This window comes from Globicephala melas, chromosome 2 (assembly GCF_963455315.2).
Source record: "Globicephala melas chromosome 2, mGloMel1.2, whole genome shotgun sequence".
Classification (NCBI taxonomy): domain Eukaryota; kingdom Metazoa; phylum Chordata; class Mammalia; order Artiodactyla; family Delphinidae; genus Globicephala; species Globicephala melas.
The window spans coordinates 174,231,294-174,252,278 of NC_083315.2; the positions used below are offsets into that span (position 1 = coordinate 174,231,294).

Sequence of the window (20,985 nt, forward strand, 5' to 3'; positions counted from 1 at the left end):
CGCTCAGTCCCACTTTGTTGCGTGGCGGTTGTCGTCGGTGTTGTTTTTTGCTTTGCGGCATTGAAATTGTAATTGAAACTGAACACTGATGTAGCGTCCATGGTGACGAAAAAGAGAAGTTTCGGAAGCCGTTGCTGTTTTGTCCTCTGCTGCCACAGCTGATCGCTCAGCGTTCTGGCCTCGTAAGAACTAGAACTGAAATTAGGGCATGCATGGTGTTATCTAAACCTCAGATTCTGTGAGTATCATTTTGTAAAAAGAGTAGCATTTTTGTAATGAAAACATCTGCTTTGTGCAGGCCTATCGCCAAGGCAGAAGATCTTAATTAGATAGCGTCCTGACTCAATGGAAGCCTGAAGTGTGAACCCTAAAAATGCCAACTGCTCTTCCACTCATTCTCCAAGGCTCCGAAGGGTGTTGTCCATAGGAGAGAGAAAATGTCTAAATCCGTTAATTCAGGTTCGTGTTATCAACTCATATTCTACCACCCCTGTAACATTTTACACCAGTGAAATCTTCAGTTGTCACAAGTGGAGCTGCATAGGATTTATGAGCTGTACGTTGCTTCCTCAAAATGAGAGCAGGGTTTCACTGAAACTAACGAAGGGCGATCTACCTCAGAACTGTAAACAAATTCTCAGTTGTGACTTTGAAGGTTCTGACCTGATTTGGTCCTGCTTTGAGGCTGACGACAGCTGAGGGTTAGCCCAGATCAGCGTAAATCAGAGCAGCCAAAAAGTCACCGGAGCTCGGGCTTCTGATGGGACGCCCCTGAAGGGAATGCTGTGCAGGCTCTGTGTGTGCGAAGCCTGTGTCTGATGAAATGGATCACTTCTAGCAAAAGGTGTTTAGTTGAAGTTTAACATAACTCTATTACTCTATTAAAAGAGACACACGTTTTCTGTCGAGTTAGGTCGAATTATAGCTCTTCTATCAGATACTTGAGTTTAAAGGTGTAAATGGGTAATTCAAGTCCATAAAGCAAGAAACACAAGATAAGCAAGAGGCTCTGCCCTCAGGGAGTTTGTGGTCTGAGCATAATTAGAAGTAAACATCTGCTGGGGAAGCACAAATGAAAGCGGCCCTAGAGCTGCATGGGGCTGCAGGAAGAGAGGATGATGAGGTGCCAAGGGTGCATCTGCCAGCCGGCTGGGCTTTCCGCGGCCGGGATGGGCTGGGAGTGTGAGGGCGACCTGGCAGAGCAAAGCGCGGGAAGGTGAAGAAATGCAGGGGTGCAGGTGCAGGGGTCAGGGTTGGACACATAGCTATACTGGGGCCTTCTTGTAAATGTGTTCGCCCAGCACACGTTTCTGAGCACTTTTGTGTCATACCTGTCATACCAGGTGAGGAATATAAAGGTAAACAATCCAGGTGCATACAACTGCAAAGCCCTGTGATAGGGCGGTAGTGGCAGCTCTCCAGGGTGTGAGCAGCCCGCAGGAAGGGCACCTTGCTCAGCTTTGGTGGTGTTTGTCTTGTTTGTTTTACCACAAATGAAATAGGAGCCTTCTTGTTGGTGTCTATGATAGGTTAATGTATAAGACATGCTTGCATGTTTATATAAGACATTTTATTGTTTAAATTTTGGCTACTTCCAAAGAAGAATTTGATAAGGCCTAAAACATTAGAACATGTGCAACAGTATATTAAAGAAAAAAAGTTATTAAAAGACAGTTTGGAGGGCCAGTTCAACCTTTGAATGGAGCTATGTAACAGTTTCAGAAAAAAATTTATGCTACTGATGGCCCAATGGGCATAGCATCTTTTTTTTTTTTTTTTTTTTTTTTTTTTGTGGTACGCGGGCCTCTCACTGTTGCGGCCTCTCCCGTTGCGGAGCACAGGCTCCGGACGCGCAGGCTCAGCGGCCATGGCTCACGGGCCCAGCCGCTCCGCGGCATGCGGGATCCTCCTGGACCGGGGCACGAACCAGTGTCCCCTGCATCGGCAGGCAGACTCTCAACCACTGCGCCACCAGGGAAGCCCCGATAGCATCTTTTTAAGCTTCCTTCTAGTTTGTGATGCTAAAACCAATGCAAAATGCACAAAGGAAGGTGCTTACCTTCCTGTTTGATTTGTGAGGTGGGACATGCCCACCTTATTGTAGTCATTTCCTTAAATAAATAGAAGAATTCGTCTGTTACTTACCCTGGTTAAAGTTGGGTTTAATTTGTCTGAAGACATTCTTATTTTAGCAGCAATATTATGATGTAGATTTGAAGGCAAAACCTAAAAGAACTAATTGATTGCCTGGGATAGATGGAGAGATTCTAACACCGGGTTCCTAAATAAGTCTTTTATTTATAGAACCAAAGACTGGAAGGGGGTCAGCAGAGGCTGAGAGGAACTGATCCCTCGGTAAGAATGTATGATAGGGCTTGAATGATCTTGCTTCTCATTCAGGACCGCAGAGGGTGACTCCAAAGCATGCATCTTGCTGGGTGCTAAGAGTCAGCGTAGAAGACTGTGAACCAGCCGCAAGAGGGTTTCTGTTTTGTTCTTTATGCGGTGGGCAGCCCAGGATGCCTCCAAGTATGGTCGGTATGCACTGCTGGTGGCACAAGAGATGATTTTGAGTGAACATTATTTTAAAGGTTATACATTGATGAATATAAAAATATGTAATTAGCATGTCAGATCCACAATTTCTTGGATTATTGTTGCTTAGGACAGGGCTTAGAAAAAAGGGTGTGTCCATTTAAATAAAAACACCAAGTAAACGGTAGCACGACTGTGCACACATGTGACAGGTATTGAGAAGGCGTTTGTGAACGCCTGAAGCACAGAAACCCTGGGATGGGCCCACTGAGTTCATTCCAGGAAGACTGTTCCAAAGAGCCCCCCAGTCTCCCGTTTGGTTCCAAACAGCAGCCTCAGTGGAGCCGGACTTGGAGCCTGAAAGGTCAGGGTTCCGGCAGCCCTCGGGGAAGGGCACAGCGGCACAGCTCACAGCTGTCTGTCCACTTCCGGCTGCGCTCTGGCCTTCCCTGCCCTCTTCCTCCACCTCCTAGCCTCACTGTCACTGCCTCTTTGTGCCCTCATTCACCGGGTAATTTCTCTGCATCTCTCTAAGCCTTTGCTCAGTGGTATAGCTCGAGTGAGTTACTTAACCTCCTGAGTAACTTTCCTCATTTGCAAATTGGGAATAGTAACATTTCTCAGTGGTGGAATAGTTGTGGGTACTCAATGAGAAGAGGGTGTGAGCGCCTGCCACAGAGTCTGGAACGTACTAAAACCCGTCGTGTTAGCAGCCACGGTGAGTAGTTCTGCCCGGTTCTTCCCTTGTTTCCAAATTCATATCCCAACTACTGAAAGCTGATTATTGGTACTTCACTTTTCAGGGGAAGAGCTTTGACTTGGCCAAAACGTTTCCCTGGGATCAAGTTGTTTACTCTTGGCCCAGGCTGCCTGGGAGTGGGGTCTGGGTGTTAGAGAAACCTGCAGCCTGGGTCTGCCCCTGTGGCCGACAGTGGGCCTGCGCTGCGGTCTTCATTAGCCGGAGAGGCACTCAGCCCTGCTGGCGCCGAGGAGTCTTGGCCAGCTTGGTCTGACTGGAGCAGATGTTTTAAGAAGATGGGGTTACTGCAGGTCAGCGAGGAGATTCCTGGACTCTCGAAGTTTGGCACAAGTTGTTACAGGATCAGAAAGCTGCCTAAAAAGACTAATTTAATTATGTGGCGTGATAATCCTTCAGAAACTACCACCGTGGGTAACTAATCTTAAATTTTGCGTTCATTCCTGGCTCTGATCATCTAGCCCAAGGGACCCCTCCCTTATGTTCATTTGGTTTATTTTGAGAGGACACAGCGTGATGGAGTGAGAGGACCTGAGTTTGAGCTCCATCTCTGCTAGCTAACCATCAGGGCGACTGACTCTTCCAAAACAGATTTCTCGCCAAATTGTCAGGGATCACGCAGCAAGGTGTTTGTACATGCGCTGTTGGGAGCATCGAAGTACTGTAAGTACGTTTTTGTCTTGAACTTTCTCTCTAATGTGGCTCAGAGTGCTTCGGTTGTGACTTCCCATCTGCATCGAATCCAAAGTTTAAAATGGTCTGTTCCTCTGATTGACCAAATATGGTCCAGTCAGGACGGTTGTGTCACATGCAAAGGGTCACCTTGTCCGCCTGGCCAGAGTGCAGCGACTGACATAGCCCCCAGAAGCCTGTCTGTGGGACGGGAAAGCCCTTGTCTCCGTCCAGCCTTCCTCGTCTCTGTGCTCAGGCCGTGGAGGTTGTGTGTGAGGTTAGAAACGGTGACAGAGATACTGAGGCCAGTTTCAGGAGGAAGTGGTCTTTCCAATCTGGGCCCAAAACAGTCTTCTCAAAAAAGGAGAAGAAGAAAGATCATGACATTAAGTTAAATGTCACTTGATTAGGCATCTAAGTGCGGCTGTTGACGTCCCACAGGCCACCAGTAATTAATCTGAGAAAGTATTTCCCTCTCAAGTTGAGGTGGTGGTTCTAGTAGAAATTCCTTTCCCAGACTCACTGTCTCGTAGGTGAAACTTCAGAGCCCCATTGCCCGTCCTGGCATCCAGGTCTCTTAAAACTGTGAGGTCATATAATGCATGCTTAATGCCCAAGCTGCTGTCAAGTTGCTTAGGGGCATTTATACAAAGGATTTATGCATTAAGATACCAATTTGGTCTTATCGGGAATCTGGTTGGAGATTAGAGCAGTGACTCTTTATTATATGCTGGGAAAAATCAGAAATTAACCCTCTGATACCCTCTCCTCTCCCAAAAAGCCACGAGAAAAAGTCCTCAAATTTTGGAAATTCACTTTCTTAAATACAGCTCACTTGTGAGCACATGATAAAAAGCCTCAGAGGAAGATTAGAAAGTCTGGCAGGGTATTCTATTTTGCTTGCCTTTCTTGCCAGAGTCCTGGAGAAGGATTTTACTTTTAGGAGTGTGTTCAAAGCACATTCACAGTAAGCGGAAAATGCAGCCTCTGTCTTCAGGGTTTGGGGTCTCTGATTGCAGCCGGATTGATGGCCCCAGCGCTGTTGCTTTTGATGCGGCGAGCACAGCTCCTTGGCCGGGGCCATCTGAGGAAGACTGGCAGGTGCTGTGACAGCGATGTTCTGTGGCCGCGAGTGGGAAGAAGGGGGTGGGGTGGGGTGCCTCAGGGGCGGGCACTGGCTGAGAGCTGGTGGGCCAATTACACCAGGGAACCCTTGAGGGAGTGACTTGCAGCTTGGGGCACATTTTGCAGGTGGCTGAGTATTCAGGAGAATGCGGTAGAAGGAGGAGTGGGTGCTCTGGATGTTTAGTTGGTGGTAATGTTATTAGGTCAGACTTGGAGTTAAGGCAGAATCCCAGACATCTGACGACTTGTTTAAAGGGTTCCTTTGTACATCCCACCCTCTCGTCTAGGATATGGGCTATTGCGGAACTTGGCCTATGTCAAAGTTATTTATATTAGGCACCACTGATTTTAATTCACAGTTTTTTTTTGAGGAGTTTTTAAGGTCTTAGAAATAATATTTTGTTAAGGTTTGCAGAGACTGGGTGACAGACACAGTCTTTATCTTGACCAGGAACATCAAGGCCTTGATTCTTCCTGTAAGGAGCAGGCAGCGTGTAGGGACCAGCCTGGGATATTTGAAAGGGCTCCTGGCCACCTGCATGGTACCAGTATGGACAGAAGTGTCCCCTCACAGGCATGCTCCTTGTTCCCACAGGCCTCTGAGAGGCTCGAAGCCACACTGCCTGGGCTCAGACACCAGCCCTGTCGCTTCTGAGCCTTGTCACCCTTAACCTCTGTGCGGATCTGTTTCCTCATTTGTGTAACAGGATTCGTGGGCTTAGAGGAGTTATAATAATACCTGGCACATAGTAAGTACTCAGTAATGGTAAGCTATTAGTATTCCTTAAAAGAGTTAAAAGTGAAGATAGTATGGAAAATTAGCAAGATAAAATACAGTAGGAAATTAGATTTTCAAAATTGTTTAAGGACATTTTTCAGTCCCCAAGCAAAAATAAATAGGATTAGATTCCCAGCAAAAAAGCATCTGAAATGCTCCACGCAGTCGAGGCCAGGAAGCTGGACAGGATTTCAGCTGAACTGTGGGCAGAGAGCTGGGGATGGAAGTCCCCTGACCTGCCCGCGGAGAGAGAGTGGCAGCCAGGCCTGACTGCGGCCACGGGCAAAGCCGTCCCTTCTGGGCTGCCGACCTGCCAGCTTGAGACCAGAATCGCAGCTTCTAGGATCATGCACTCGCTTACAGCTGGTTTTATCATTACTGTAAACATGTCATTCTGTTATTTTGGAAAGTTATACTTCAAGGATTATATGTCAAGGGTCTGAAGATAGTTCTTTTCCAAAATACTATTTAAACTGAATAAATTTATTTAAATATAATCCAATGTTAAATGTCTGGCTGGGATATTGCATACATTTTTCTAGACTAGCAAAATTTAAGGATTATTTCCATAATTTTTAAAGTTACATTTACCCTTATATGTATACTACTGTATATAACAAATTGAACAAACATGGTTCTTCTCACTTCTTTAAATCCTACAGTGAGATGGGTCATACATAAAAGGGTGTTAAAAAGAAATGGGCTGTAAAGATATATTAGGCAGATGCAAAAAAACCCGAGTCATAACACTAATAGTGGGCAAAGTTGAAATCAAGGCAAAATAAGATTCAGTGAGACAGGATTACTTCACCACCCCAAAGTGCACAGCGCACAGGATGGCAGAGCGACCGTGAACATACGCGATTTACCCAGGTGGTTCTGTGTCCAGAGCTAGAAGGACTGCAAGACAAAACTGGTAAGGGGCTTCCCTGGTGGCGCAGTGGTTGAGAGTGCGCCTGCCGATGCAGGGGACACGGGTTCGTGCCCCAGTCCACAGGGATCCCACATTCCGCGGAGCGGCTGGGCCCGTGAGCCATGGCCGCTGAGCCTGCGCGTCCGGAGCCTGTGCTCCGCAACGGGAGAGGCCACAACAGTGAGAGGCCCGCGTACCCCAAAAAAAACAAACAAAAACTGATAAGGCCGGGGTTGGGGCAGCGGGGGTGGAATGTGCCTGGATGGCCCTACCTGTCCCAGATCAGGTGGTGACTACAGATTATCATGGTGAACCAGGGAGACTTCAGAAAACAAGTGCTCACAAGGTTTGTACATTTAACAAATAATAGTTCGCAGAGAAAACCTCTGCAGGGACTTCCCTGGTCGTCCAATGGGTAAGACTCCATGCTCCCAATGCAAGGGGCCCAGGTTCAGTCCCTGGTCAGGGAACTAGATCCTGCATGCCGCAACCTAACCTAAGACCCGGCGCAGCCTAAATAAATAAATATATAAATATTTAAAACAAAACAAAAAAACACCTCTGCAATTTTCAACAAGTTGAAATAAGTAGAAACCATATTCTCTCATCATAATGCAATAAAAATGGGGATAAATGCAAAGGTAGAAACCAGGCCTCAGGGCAGAGAGGGCGTTGGTTGCTGCTGGCGTGGCCCTGTCTGGATCTCAGCACCACTGGCTGCTCCTTAGCGTCCGCATTTAAGCCCCGAGTTGTCTCCATGGACAGGCCTCCCCCGCCTCATCTAACCCATCACTAGGGTTTCTTCTTTCCTAAAATCATTTTGTTTATGAGGTGTTGAGATTTTGGTTTTACTTGCTTGTCTCCCTCACTTGAGTGAAACCCATAAAAGCAGGCCCTTCCCTGCCTTTTGAAAGCTTCATCCTCAAATGAACAAGTTGGTAAAGGTAACAGCCGCGCTACAAGGACTGTTTATAAGCGCATCCCGTCTATTGTCTGTCATCGGCACTGTCATCATCCTCGCTGTACTCTTGGGAGGGCGAAGCACAGGCTCGACACACTGCCCAGGAATGAAGGACAGGGTTGGCCAGGCCAGCTGTCTCGGGCCTGGGCTCTCCTACCAGAGCCACGGTGCCTCCAGTGGGTGACTGAATGAAACAAGGTGACGGCTTACGGAGTTGATGTGTGACACGATTATTAAGTAAGGATGAGAGGAAATCACTTAAACGCTTAGAAAGAAAAGGACCAAGATAAATTAAAGAATTACTGTCTTCTCTAAAGACAAGCAGAAACAAATGAAGCAGGAAACTGGGGGAAAAGGAATGAAACCCAAGAGCTGGTTTTGGAAGGAGGGCCACAGCAGCGAAAGGAGAAAGGAGAGGGGAGAGATGCTTCTAGCCAGCCTGGTGGGAAGGAGAGAATCGTGATGTTAACAGGCCAAGGAAAACAAATGGGAACATCTCAATAAATGTGAAGACGGCATTCTGTAAAATTCAACTTTCGTTCCCGATTTGTCGTTTTGTTTGCTCTTATTTTAACTTTTTGAAATAATTTCAAATTTACAAGTCGAAGAATGGCACAAAGAATTTTCTTTATCAAGTTTCACTCATTTGTCAACATTTTGCCACATTTGCTCTGCCATTTCTCTCACGTGTGTATATTTATATTCAGTGACCTGGGGTGGGGGAGTCTCACCAGCCCCACCCCTCCTTCTGGGCCCTGGGTCCGGTTTTGCCTTGCTCCCCCAGGCGGCGACCTCTGGTGCAGGGCTCATCTCTTTGGTTTCTGTTATCTTTTCTTGTTGATCCTATAAATCCTCACTATTTTGTGAGCTTGTTGATGCCTTTTTATATATATATATATATATATATATATATATACATATTTTTAAATTTTCATTTATTTTTGGCTGCGTTGGGTCTTCGTCGCTGTGCGCGGGCTTTCTCTAGTTGCGGCTAGCAGGGGCTACTCTTCCTTGTGGTGCGCGGGCTTCTCACTGCGGTGGCTTCTCTTGTTGTGGAGCGCGGGCTCTAGGCGCACGGGCTTCAGTAGTTGTGGCACGCGGGCTCAGTAGTTGTGGCTCGCGGGCCCTAGAGCGCAGGCTCAGTAGTTGTGGCGCACGGGCTTAGTTGCTCCGCGGCATGTGGGATCTTCCCGGACCAGGGCTTGAACCCGTGTCCCCTGCATTGGCAGGCGGATTCTTAACCACCGGGCCCCCATTGTTGCTTTTAAACGGCTTTTTTTTTTTTTTTTTTTTTTTGCTTTACGCGGGCCTCTCACTGTTGTGGCCTCTCCCGTTGCGGAGCACAGGCTCCGGATGCGCAGGCTTAGCGGCCATGGCTCATGGGCCCAGCCGCTCCGCGGCATGTGGGAACTTCCTGGACCGGGGCACGAACCCGTGTCCCCTGCATCAGCGGGTGGACTCTCAACCACTGCGCCACCAGGGAAGCCCTTCACTGAACTTTTAGTGAGGTTTTAGAAGGAAGTAGAACTAGGTAAATGTGTTCCATCATTAATCATAAAGCATTTTTGGTCACGTTATTTAAAAAAAAAAAAAACACCATGAGAAGATTTATTCTTATTAGAAGGTTCGATTTGTTAAATTGTAGCACACGTGGACAGTGAAATTCCAAACAATTAAAGATATTTTGGTCTATTTATTGATCTACAGGACATTCTTGACAGAGGGTTGAGTAAGGTAAAAACAGGAGCGAATGAAGCATGGTCTTCAGTAGCTCAGTCATTCACATCAGCACATCTGTGTGCGTGGAGAGCACCCCCCGCCCCGGCAGGTGTGCACCAGAATGCCCACAGTGCTGCTCGCTGAGCTTGCCTTCCTTGTGTTGTTTGGATTTTATTTATCCTACGGTGAGCGTGTGTTATTTTTCTGAAACCAGGATTCTTCCGAAATGTGTAATACATGTTGACCAGTGGTCGGCTGCATGCAGAAAGGTTTCACGTGTAAGTTCAGGCCCTTGGTTTCTTATATGTTCCTCCCTATGGTGCCCGCTTATACGTGACCCATTCTAGAGACCTGTTGTATTTTCATCTTTCCGCCCTCTGGGAACTGCTGCCAGCACCCTGGTCTTTGAGAGAAGCACTCTCCCATAGTCTTACAGAGCCAGAAAGAACCTTATTTTTCAGACGCAGAAACTGTGGCCCAGAAATGCCAAGCAGCTGGTCCCAAACGGGGCACAGCAGTGTCTCCTGCCGCCCCGGTCTGCTTGCCGCTTTCCAGTTTAACTTGCCTCCTTACGTGTGTAAGCTTCAAGTAGCACCCCTGCCCCTCAGAAAACCCCAGCTCCACCGTAATCCTTTATAAACCTTCCAAATTTTAAGGATATTTTCCCACTCAAATCCCGTTACGCCACAAATTGATAGTCTAAAACGTCCATGAACTCATCGGGGAGATTGGCTCCTCCGTGACCCAGCAGGCACATGGGTCATAATTGGATTTGGGGTCCATTCAGCCCCTCTCGGCCAACAGTTAAGTAGCTGCCCTTGCGCCAACACTGTTCTGAGAACCAGAGCAGCAGGGCACGGCCGCGGTGCCCTGTTCGCCAGAACATCCGTGTAATTGCGTTACGCACAACCAGACACCGTCAGCCTGAGAGTCGTCCTTTGTTAGGTGCAGATCTAGTTGCTGAGTGCAGTGCATTAGTGGCCTGCCTGGAAATGCCTGGAGAGGATGAAAAACGTTGCTTCCGTAACAGACATTTTTTAAGGGTAGGAGCATAAACAAGATTGAATGATAGAAGCTAACAAGTCACTGCATCTGATGAACAGAAACCAGAAACCAGCACCGTTTACTGAGGACGCACTCCATCTCAGGCATCACTCTAGCACGTCACGTCTGCTAATTCACAGCCACCCCACTGCGTAGTTACCCCCACTTCCCAGTTGAGGAAACCAAGGCCCAGAGGGATCAAGTATTCTGCCCAAGGTCACTAAGGTAGTTACAGGTGGAGCTGGAATTCCAGCCCACGTATTCTCACTTTCCACCCCAGTTCTTAATGCCTTTGTTCTACTGCTGCCTGGTGTCTCGGGGGCTTAATAAATATCTGCTAAGTGGAGGATTCAGAGTTAGAAACTAAGGGGGCAGCTGTGCCTAGTGATGACCTCAAGGTACCCCGAGCAGCAGTTGTCTTGATTTAACTATAAAACTTGGACCATAAAGAACTAGTCTTTGGAAGTACCTTGTTTTCCCAAATGGCACCAGCTCAGATCGCCAAATTCAACTGTGGCTCCAACACTGGAGGACAGGGACGGCTTGTCCAAAGGCCACGTCCTGCCCCAGGTCGGGCGAGTGCCCTCGGTGTCCAGACAGGCGCTTCCCCGGGGGTACGTTATGGTGTGCTCCTTTCTAATAAAGTCCTTCTGGTTTAAAATATAGAAAGCAGTCAAGAATAGAGGTTTCTCAGGGTCGAGAGAGGGAAGGGCCTGCCAGGGGGGACCAGGCAAGGCCGACAGGCAGACAGGGAGCAGATGCCCAGGCGGGCAAAGGACCGAGAGCTGGCGTCCTGTCTGAAAGGAGGGGCACCTCATCCTCCCCACCCGGCCATGCCTGTCCTGCCCCAAGACACGGAGGCTGCAGCTGCCTGTTGGAGCTCCTCGTGTGGCCCCTGCCTCCGCCTGCAGCTCTGCCCCTCGCCGTCCCCACAGGCGGGTCGGGCTCCTCTTCCCAGGTTCAGGAGCATCTCACGCGGTAGCCAGGCGGAGCCCTCCTTAGGCCAACAGGTTCTCCCCCTCGCCAAACCCTGCATGTCAAGAAGATAGGAACCAAGCAGCAGCAGCATCTCGATTTGCCATGTAATTTGGGATCAGCTATGCAGAAAAGGATCAGCTAAATGTCTTTCAACACATACCAGAACACAAGAGTGTTTCTTGTTTTAACTAATAATAAAAAAGTCACATACTTAGGTGGCATGTTTTTCTCCAAGGGCAAGTGAACCTTTCGGTCAACGCCTTGGATGACGCACTAAACGCATTAGGCTTTAACCCGAGAAGAACGCCCTGCGCAGGGGTGTCGAATCACTGCTCAGGAGCACCTGCGGTTGTGTCTTTGTCCCGTCGTTAGTTTTCGTGGCACATTCATCGAGCGCCTGTTGTGTGCTGAGCGTACCGCGGAGGTGGAGGATGCTGTGCCCGTCTTTATCTCCATGGTCCTCCCCAGATGAGGCCAAGTTCAGTGTCAGACATCAGAAAGCCCCTGGGGAGGGCTTCCGCTCCATGTCCCTGGAGGGGCGTGGGCCACCCCCGCCTTCAGAGTGCGCTGAGCCTTGGAGACGGGGCGGGGGCAGGGGGTATCGTTCTTCGTCACTGGCCGGTAACCTTACCATGACTGGCCTCTGAGCAGGGATTAGTTGATGGGCGGGTGAGCTGAAGACTGGAACCCAGCACAGGTAAACATCAGCACTGATTAATTAACACTAGACCTGGAGGGATGGGGTGCTGGGCATGTGAGGAGGTGAGGAGGCTGGCGGCTCCTGCGAGGGGGAGGGAGGCGTCCAGCACCGCTCTTTATCTGCTTCACCTCCCCAGAGGGTGGGCACACAACACACGTGCACACGGCCCCTGATTTCGTGGTTCCCAGCGTCCTGGTGCCTGTATCACTTTAGAGCCCTGATTCCCGGGCTCGTTCTCCACGGGACCTGGCACACGGGCCTTCAAGGCTATTGCTTGCTGCAGCCCTGAGCCAGACATACGTGAAGAGCCCAGAATCCATCCTAAGAGAACTCGTTTCCAGAAAGAACCGCTCATATCTATTTGAGACACAGAGAAAGGAAGTAGAGAACACAAATAAAAACTGAAAAGACTCTGTGTATTTTTTCAGGATATCCTTCTCACAACTCCACACTCTTCTATCTGCTGGTAAGCATATTAAACGTTCTGCAGCCTGCCTTTGGCCATCTCTTATTTGCGAAATGTAGTGAAAGCAGCTTTCCTGGAATGATGCCCGCCCTTGCACTTTAGGCAAGAGCTTCTCCATTGCCAGAGCTGTTGGTCGGCAGGCGCAGTGGTGGGGTGTGACGCTTCAGCAGGAATGCCAGCCTAAGTGAAGGATGAGGCGATACAACCAGAGGTGCTGGACGTTTACTGATTTGTACTAGTGGTGAGGGTCTGTCTAATTTGTTCCCAACAGGCATTCTAGAACTAGGTTCTTAAGCAGGAAATAGGGCCTTTGTCAACGCTGCTGGCGCTGTATCTTTGTGCTCCTAGGAATTCGAGCTGTCTTAATCTTTAACTGTCAGAGAGCCAAGGCTTTAATTCAGCAGACATCTGTGGAGTTCCTCCTGTGCGTCGCCTGTGCCAGGAGGTGGGGACACAGTCCTGAATGTCCATGTGTGTCCGCTGTCTTACAGCTTAAGGAACCTGAGGCTTAGAGTCCTGTCCTGACTTCACCATGTTCTTTATGGTGGGGTCTAGGCTAGAAATCAGTATGTTTCTTCCATGTGACTGCCCTCACTGAGAAGTTCACTTGCCGTAATTAAGAGCTTCTCTGAGGAAACCAGTCTCTCCTGGCCTTTATCTCACCTCAGTCTGACCCGCTGCTTCTGGCTCTCCTCGCCCCACATGCCTCCCCCACGCCGTCCCCAGTGAAACTGCCGGTTCTCAGGTGCAGAGAACAGGAGCGAACTAGACCTTGGCTTCAGACACCGCTTTCTGAAATGAAACTATCTGCCTTATAGATTTACGCTGTAGTTTCACAGTGTAGAAAGGGACGTTGGGCTGGGGGTCAGTGGTGGAAAGTCGCGAGGAAAGTGAATATTACCGCTTTCTCTGCAGATAAAGGCAGGCTGAAGAATGGCAGGAAAACCAGAAGGGAGGGAAGGTCTCAAAGGCTGGAGGGAGGAGTGCCCAGGTTTGTGGGGAAGCCAGTCGGCTGTGGGATTTACACGAGATCGGCTTGTCCTGGGTAGACTTCCACCGCAGACTCGGCCCGGGGGTCGTAGGTCTTTTCCCGTGGGAGGGAGGATGTAAGCTTAGTGAACGAGTGCAACAGAGCTGATAACCTACAGAATTGGGATTTGCAAAGGGAACGTTCACAGTGGATTTCAAGCTATGGTTGTCACCAGCAAAACTTGTTTAAAGTGAAAGTGGCGATGTAGAAGCTGCTGGGCAGTCTTGCGTCGCCAGATCTACGTCCAGATGAATAGAGCAGGCAGTGCTAACGCTTTGCCCGCGCACTGGGATGCCACCCACAAGGACTGGAGAAGGGCGACTCCAGCGCAAGCGAGGGCAGGAGGGAGGGAGGGCTTGGTGCTCTTGGTTATTTCTCTCCGAACAGCAGGTAGACAGTGCTCGACACTCTTAGCCAGACGAGCGCTCTGGCCCCTTTGCGGTACCAGCTGGTTACTAGCTCCTTGCGTTAGGTAGTACAGAGCGTGACACGGGGAGCACGTGGGCTGTATTTGAATGGAATAACATCCATCGAGAAACCTGACCAGAGGCTCAGTATGTGCGGTGAAGTCCCATCTGATCTAAGACACTGTGGATTGTAGGTCAGACCTAGTTTTAAGAACCACCAAGAAAGAAAGAGAAAACAGCAAGGGAAAGAGGAACTTGATCTGTGGGAGGTTAACGTAGAAAGTGTAAACATTAGAATGGTTGAACTGTGATAACTTGGCGTTGTGACACTGAGAAAGATTTATTGTAATTTTGAACATCATCAACCAAGTTAGGAACTGTTTGAGAAGATTAACTCAATTTTGGAATTATGTAGGTGCCAAGGATCGGGGTAGAATTCGTTTCATCACATCATCTACATGAAGTGAGTGTTTCATTCAGTATGTTTATCATGCTTTCAAGTTGTAGAAGTTTGGATTTATGGAGTAAGAGATAATTGTTACCAAAAATGATCCCTGCTAGGCCAGCACCCTGAGGAACCGTGCTTGGTGTCATGACTGCCTCGCGACAAGGCTGAGAAATTGGTTCCCAGACTGTTGCCTTCTCCTTTGAAGTAGATCTTCCTACTTCTGTCATCCTCATTTCAGTCCCCCGTGTCACTTCTGAAAAGATCTTTTTCCCAGGTCACGTTGTGTCACTCGCTCATCTGCTTAAAAACCCTCTGTGATCAAAGCTATCTACTCACAGTGCTTCTCAGATTATTCTATCCAGATGCAAACCTCTGAGAGCCCAGAGTGCTGAAATGCCTGTCACAAGCGTCCAGGTTTCCTGGAAGAACTTGATTTTGTCCTGAGTTTATATGGACTTTGCACTCTACTCTGATACATGTACCATCATTTTAATACAAATATGGTTTAAGTTATGGTACCGCTCAGTTAAACTACCTGAATTCCCTTCTTTCAGATCGCCTTCTTTATTTTGAGCAAATATTTGAGGTCCCAGTATGTGCTTGACCAGTTCTAGATACTGAGGACAAAGTAATGAACAAGACAGAGTTCCTCCTCTATGAAAAATGTTTGACTAAAGATCCAGTGTGATTAATTTAGGGTTTGTAAAGTGTAATCTGTTATTCTCATTTAAGCCTCTGTCTTTTTGAGGAAAATTGGTTTTCCAGGAGAATTTGCCCTGTAACTTCAAGGCCCTCCGATTTGAGAAGTGGGCACCTGTAGATAAAGTCTTTGCAGCTGAGCGTGGCCCCGGTCCCTCCACAGTGAGCCTCAGCCTCCCTGAACTGATGTGGCTCCTGCCCTCCCTCCAAGGCCAAGCTCAAGTGCACCCCAGGAAACCCTTTCCTGCACCTGCACCCTGCCCCCCCACCCCCAGGCCCCATCACACCTCACACGTCAGTACACTTCTCATATGTTTTAGTTGTTATTTTCTTTTAGATCAAGTATCATGTTTAAATTTATCTCTGTGTTGTCATGCCTGGTACAGTGCCTGGCATGTGTATGTCAGATAAATTTTTTACTTAATTCCTTACGATACAGGCTCCACGTGTTCAAGGCTGGTGCCTGCTCTGCTCTGCTTCATACCAGATGCTTTAGATCTGATAAGTCATACCACAATTTTTATATTATACATCTGGAGTCATAATTGCTGATCTTTGAGAGGAAGAGGGAGAAACTTTATATAATTAGAAAAATTAGAGATCACTTAGATTTCATCTGGACTGGGAAATTTTTTCAATTAAAAAAAAAAGATATCCAGAGCTGAAATTCTTCCACACAAATACCGCATAGAGGGACGTTAGGAAATGTGCTGGGATCGTGTGTGTCGTGTCCCAAGTAGATGGGGGTTAGTTTGGAGATTGTCGGTGTCTGTTCCCCTAAAGCTGTCATGGAGGACACGCCACGTATACCTGTGCCTGGAGTGTGCGTGCTGGGCGGCTCGGGGAGACCCAGGCGCCGGCTGCCGCGCTTGCCTCTTGGGAGGAGGGTCGGAGGCAGAGGGTGGCTGTGGAGGAAGGAGGCTCGTGTCTCACTGTGTGTTCTTGAGGGCCTTTTGCCGTAGGCACGGATCCTGGGCCTTTTTAATTTGTAATGTGACTCACAGCGCATATAGAACAACTAAAGAGTGTCATGAATAATTACAAAGCGAATATTTCTGTAACCAGCACCCCTACCAGGCACCCCTACAGCTCCCGGAAGGTCCTGTATTCCCAGCGCACAGGCACATTTGTCGGCCTCTGTCCTTGGTGACGCCAGACCCCGCAGCCCTGCCCAGCAGTGAGAGACCTCCAGCCGAGCACAGCTCCTCCCAACACTTGTTTTCCTCAGACTTTTTGCCATTCTTTTGGGTGTCTTGTGATATCTCATTGTGGGTTTTTTTTGAATTTATTTTATATTTTTATTTTTGGCTGTGTTGGGTCTGAGTTGCTGCGCGCAGGCTTTCTCTAGTTGCAGCGAGTGGGGACTACTCTTCGTTGAGGTGCGTGGGCTTCTCATTGCGGTGGCTTCTCTTTTTTTTTTTTTTTTTTTTGCGGTACACGGGCCTCTCACTGTTGTGGCCTCTCCCGTTGCGGGGCACAGGCTCCGGACGCGCAGGCCCAGCGGCATGGCTCACGGGCCCAGCCGCTCCGTGGCATGTGGGATCCTCCCGGACCGGGGCACGAACCCGTGTCCCCTCCTTCGGCAGGCGGACTCTCAACCACTGCGCCACCAGGGAAGCCCATGGTGGCATCTCTTGTTGCGGAACACGGGCTCTAGGCACGCGGGCTTCAGTAGCTGTGGCACATGGGCTCTAGAGCGCAGGCTCAGTAGTTGTGGCGCACGGGCTTAGTTGCTCCGCGGCATGTGGGATCTTCCTGGCCAGGGATCAAACCATGTGCCCTGCATTGGCAGGCGGATTCTTAACCACTGCGCCACCAGGGAAGTCCCTCTCGTTGTGGTTTTAATTTGCATTCCTCTGGCCATAAATGAGTGACAGCCTTTCACGAGTGATTAGGCTTTGGGGTATATTCATGAAGTGCTTGGTTAAGACGTTTGCCTCCTTTTCTGTTGGTACTCTGAATATTTCTTACTGATTTATTGGAAATGCTTACATATTCTGGACATTAATTCATTGGCTATATGTATTCAAATAGTTCCCCCACTCTGTGGCTTGTCTGTTCATTCTTTGTGGTGTCTCGATGAAGAAAAATGTTTGATTTTGTATAGTTCAATATATCAGTCTTGTAATGATTACAGTTCTTAGGTCTTAAGAAGTCCTCTACCTCTTTCTCTCTATGAGATATTCTTTTGTATTATTTTCTAAAAGCATTAGAGTTTTGTCTTTCAGACTGAAGTCCTAACCCTCCAGGAACTTATTTTTTATTTTTGCATATAATGTGGTCCAATTTCTTCTTCTTTTCTTTCTCCTTTCTTCCTTCCTTTCTGTCCCAGCGCCATATTTTCAAAGACTGATCTTTCGTCACTGTTCTGTAATCCAGTCTGTCCTAAATCAGTTATCCACGTCTGTACAGGCCTGTTCTGGGCTCTGTTCTCTGTGGCAGTACAGGGCTGGGCCATTGTCATTTATGAAGCTTCCCCGCTGAGTCTAGATTTCTGGAACAGCAAGTCCCCCCACCCTGCCGTTCTTCTCCAAGGGTCTTGGTTGGTGTTGACCCTTTGCTTTTCCACGTGATACCTTTTAGAAGTCACTTAGCACTTCACCGAATTCTCTGTTGGATGTGGATTGGGGTGGCACTGAGCCTACAGGTCAGCTCCTTAATCTGGGAAGCGTTATCTAGAGAGTCTGGGGGTAAGCATCGAACTGGGTGGGGAGCTATGGGTGGGGAGCTAGCAAGAGCTTCCCTCTGAGAGGGCACGGAGATGAGGGAGCCGCTCTCACCGCTTCCTTGCAGCGCGTTGCTCAGGCAGGGAAGAGAACAGTGTGGGCATTTCCAAGTGAGAGGGTGGCATACACAGAAAACCGAAGGGAGTTGCAGATATGCCGGTAGGATTAGTAAGAGTCGAGGTAGCTAGATACAAAAGTAATACCCCAAATCTGTTCTTTTCTAGATCACAGCAGCAGTTAGAAAATTCTTCAGTCTTTTTAAAGGTACACTTTACAGTAGCATCAGAACTTAATAAATACCTAAGAATAAATCTAAAAAATGATTTATTTTTTAGATTTCCTTTTTTAGGAGAAAATTGTAAATTTTTATTGAAAGACACTTAAGGAAAAAAGTAATTGGAGAAATATTCCAAAGATTCAATATTGCAGCGACTGCTGTTCTCCCCATATTGATAGGGGAAATTTGAAGGGCCGTGAATAGTCAAGACATGAAGCAGAGAAAGGGGAAGGAACTTAGTCTCACACATAGTAAGGCCCGTTGTAAGGCTCTGAGAGTCCGTGGTGTTGGTGCCCAGAGAAGCGATGGTGCAGCAGAAGGGCTCTCGTGTCCGCAGACACTTGATCCAGGACAGAGGAGACGCAGGAGTCCATGGGGAAATGGTCATTTCAAAAATGGTGCATGAATTTTACTTTCAAAAACAAAGTAATACCGCCGAACTGTTCTCGGTGGGGGAAACTTGCCATCTGCTAAGTGTTCTCGTATGCGAAATAGAACTAAGTGGATTAGTGCATATTAATGACGAATCCCAAATTTACTCCAAATTGTTAGTAGTTGGATTCAACTTTATTCCTGCTCACTTTGTACTAAGAATAAATACACTGGAAAGACAAGAGGACCCCAGAGCTGAAGGATTGGCTCTGTGCTTTTGGAGAGTTTGCACGCTGGTTTCAGTTTTGTGTGGTGTCTCTTGTCTGCAGGCTCAGGACAGGCACATGTTCGTAGACTCGTGGCCCCATACTATCAGGAAGGTGGCACAAGTGCTGGGAGGGTGGGGGGCGGGGAGCGGTGGACGCACGGGGGTCTCTGAAAGTCAATCTGCCTTAGCTGCTTAGCAGAGGAGTACATGAGTGAGCGCAAAGTGGTTCCCACCCTTACGGGCGTGCCTCTGAGGGCATCTCTCCAGGTGATGTTCTCTGGGCCTGTGGTCTGTGCAGCTCTGGCTTTTTGTCTCATTGGGGTTATGTTTATTTGAGAAAAGCCATCATCTCCGTGCTAGAAAGGCCTGTCTTTCTGTGACTGTCCTACTGAAAGTTGGTCCTTTTTGTATCTTGGAATGTTTCTCCTCACCACCAAGACGTGTCATGTGGAAGTGGGCTTGGCTTTTTTTTTTTTCCCCCCATAGTTTTTCTACTCACAAATAGAGTTCACATGATGCCTCTTCACATACAGTGATAGTTTAGTGATGCAGCCTTATCATGTCCTATCCTACAATTTGGTGGTTAAAATTTATTGTCACGTCCATCGGTCCCTTCAGTAACTGAGGTGCCCAAATGCTCAAAACACCTGTGGAGTCAGCTGTGACATGCTCAGTCATTTAGGATTCACTTGGGAAGGCCTGCCCACTGCCCAGCAGTGGCCTCCAGACCCTTGATCAGACTTACCTGGCAGTAGAGTAGTCTCAAGCACACACCTCCAGCGCTCAATTCCTATATTAAATATCAGTGCATCTTACTTTGTTATTCTTTGCAGAAGAAAATATCAGTAGAAGTTCTACTGTCATCACCTTGGGTAGCCCCCAGGGCTCACCTCCACTTTGGAGGTCAGGGGTCAGTGGAGGTGTCCACTCCTTATAGCTTGGTCTGGCGTGCCACTGATGTGAGAACGCTGCCCTCCTCCACCGTGGGACCAGGAACACTCACAAAGCCAGAAATGGGGGCTGCCCCCCACTCTGGGTAACTTCATTAAACATCCCTTTGCATCATTTATTAATTACAGGCTTCCCTTTAGTAAGTATGTTTTTAGAAGGATGACCCGTTCTCACCTTCAGGTGCCATGGGTTGGAGTCTTTTCTCTGCTCCTCGCCCCCTGCAGGTTTTGCATGAGTATGTCCATGTGGTTTGCTCCTGGTATCATCAAGGATTTACCTTGAAATAATTGGGAAGTATCCCAAGTTCACATTAACAAATCAGTGAAAATAGTTTGGGGAAGGGGGGAGGGGGCGAAAAGATTTCTACAAACATGAGGTACTTGTGATATTATTTGTGTAGAAGAATGTTACAGCGCTTAACGTGAAAAATAATAATAAAAGGATATATTAATTAACGTTAACAGTGTTCTCCAGCCAAAACGGTGATTGCCTCTTCCGTGTTCCTCTTTCTCTTAGGTCAGAGGACTCAGTGTGGTATTGGGCCTCTGGGTGGTGTCCTGGGACTTGTCCTGGGCAGCTGTCCTCTTCACACCCCTTTCTAGTTACAGAGCCCTGTCACGGGGTTCCTGACAGTGCCCACAGGCTACAGAATTTTGTCTCATATTATGCTATTTAGTTGGTATTCTCTGGGCTTAAGACTGCTCATTAATATGTCCTGAAACAAGAATGTTGGTGTTATTAGTCCGTGTACAGTTTAAAATTAAAGTAAGCCAGTGTCACTCATGGGCAGAATTCAAAATCCATTCTTTTTTTAAAAAATCTGCTTCATAGGAGTAATTGTAAGAATTGGGTCAAATCCAGGGTCATGGTTTATTACCTAAGAGTCAGGCACTCTTGAATACCAAACACTGAAGTGTAATATACCAACAGTGTCAGTCCCAGTTAGTTTTTATCATTTGGTTCACATTACATGATAATCAGAACAGTAAAGTCAGATACAGGTTGTATTCTGTCATACCTTTTTTCTTCTTTCAAGATTAGCAGTGCTAACTTAATAGTTTTTAAAGAGCTTATTTTTTAATTATTACAAAAATAACTCACACTGTTAAAGAATCAGAATACATAAAGGTAAAAAAGCATATTCTTCTACCACCTCCAC

General features: G+C 47.8%; 1 protein-coding gene across 8 annotated transcripts in view; it reads left to right on the top strand.

Annotated features, from left to right (window-relative positions):
• The window catches only part of PPP2R5C (protein phosphatase 2 regulatory subunit B'gamma), a 131,603-nt gene that overhangs the window by 54,223 nt on the left and 56,395 nt on the right, over positions 1-20,985 (top strand). Inside the window, exon 2 of one of the 8 annotated variants that reach the window (XM_060295299.2) lies at positions 299-459. The exons of the other annotated variants lie outside the window; for them this stretch is intronic. Coding sequence (XP_060151282.1) covers positions 438-459 — 22 coding nt within the window. The 5' untranslated portion in view covers positions 299-437. The remainder of the gene's footprint in view (positions 1-298; positions 460-20,985) is intronic. 8 annotated transcript variants of the gene reach the window in all.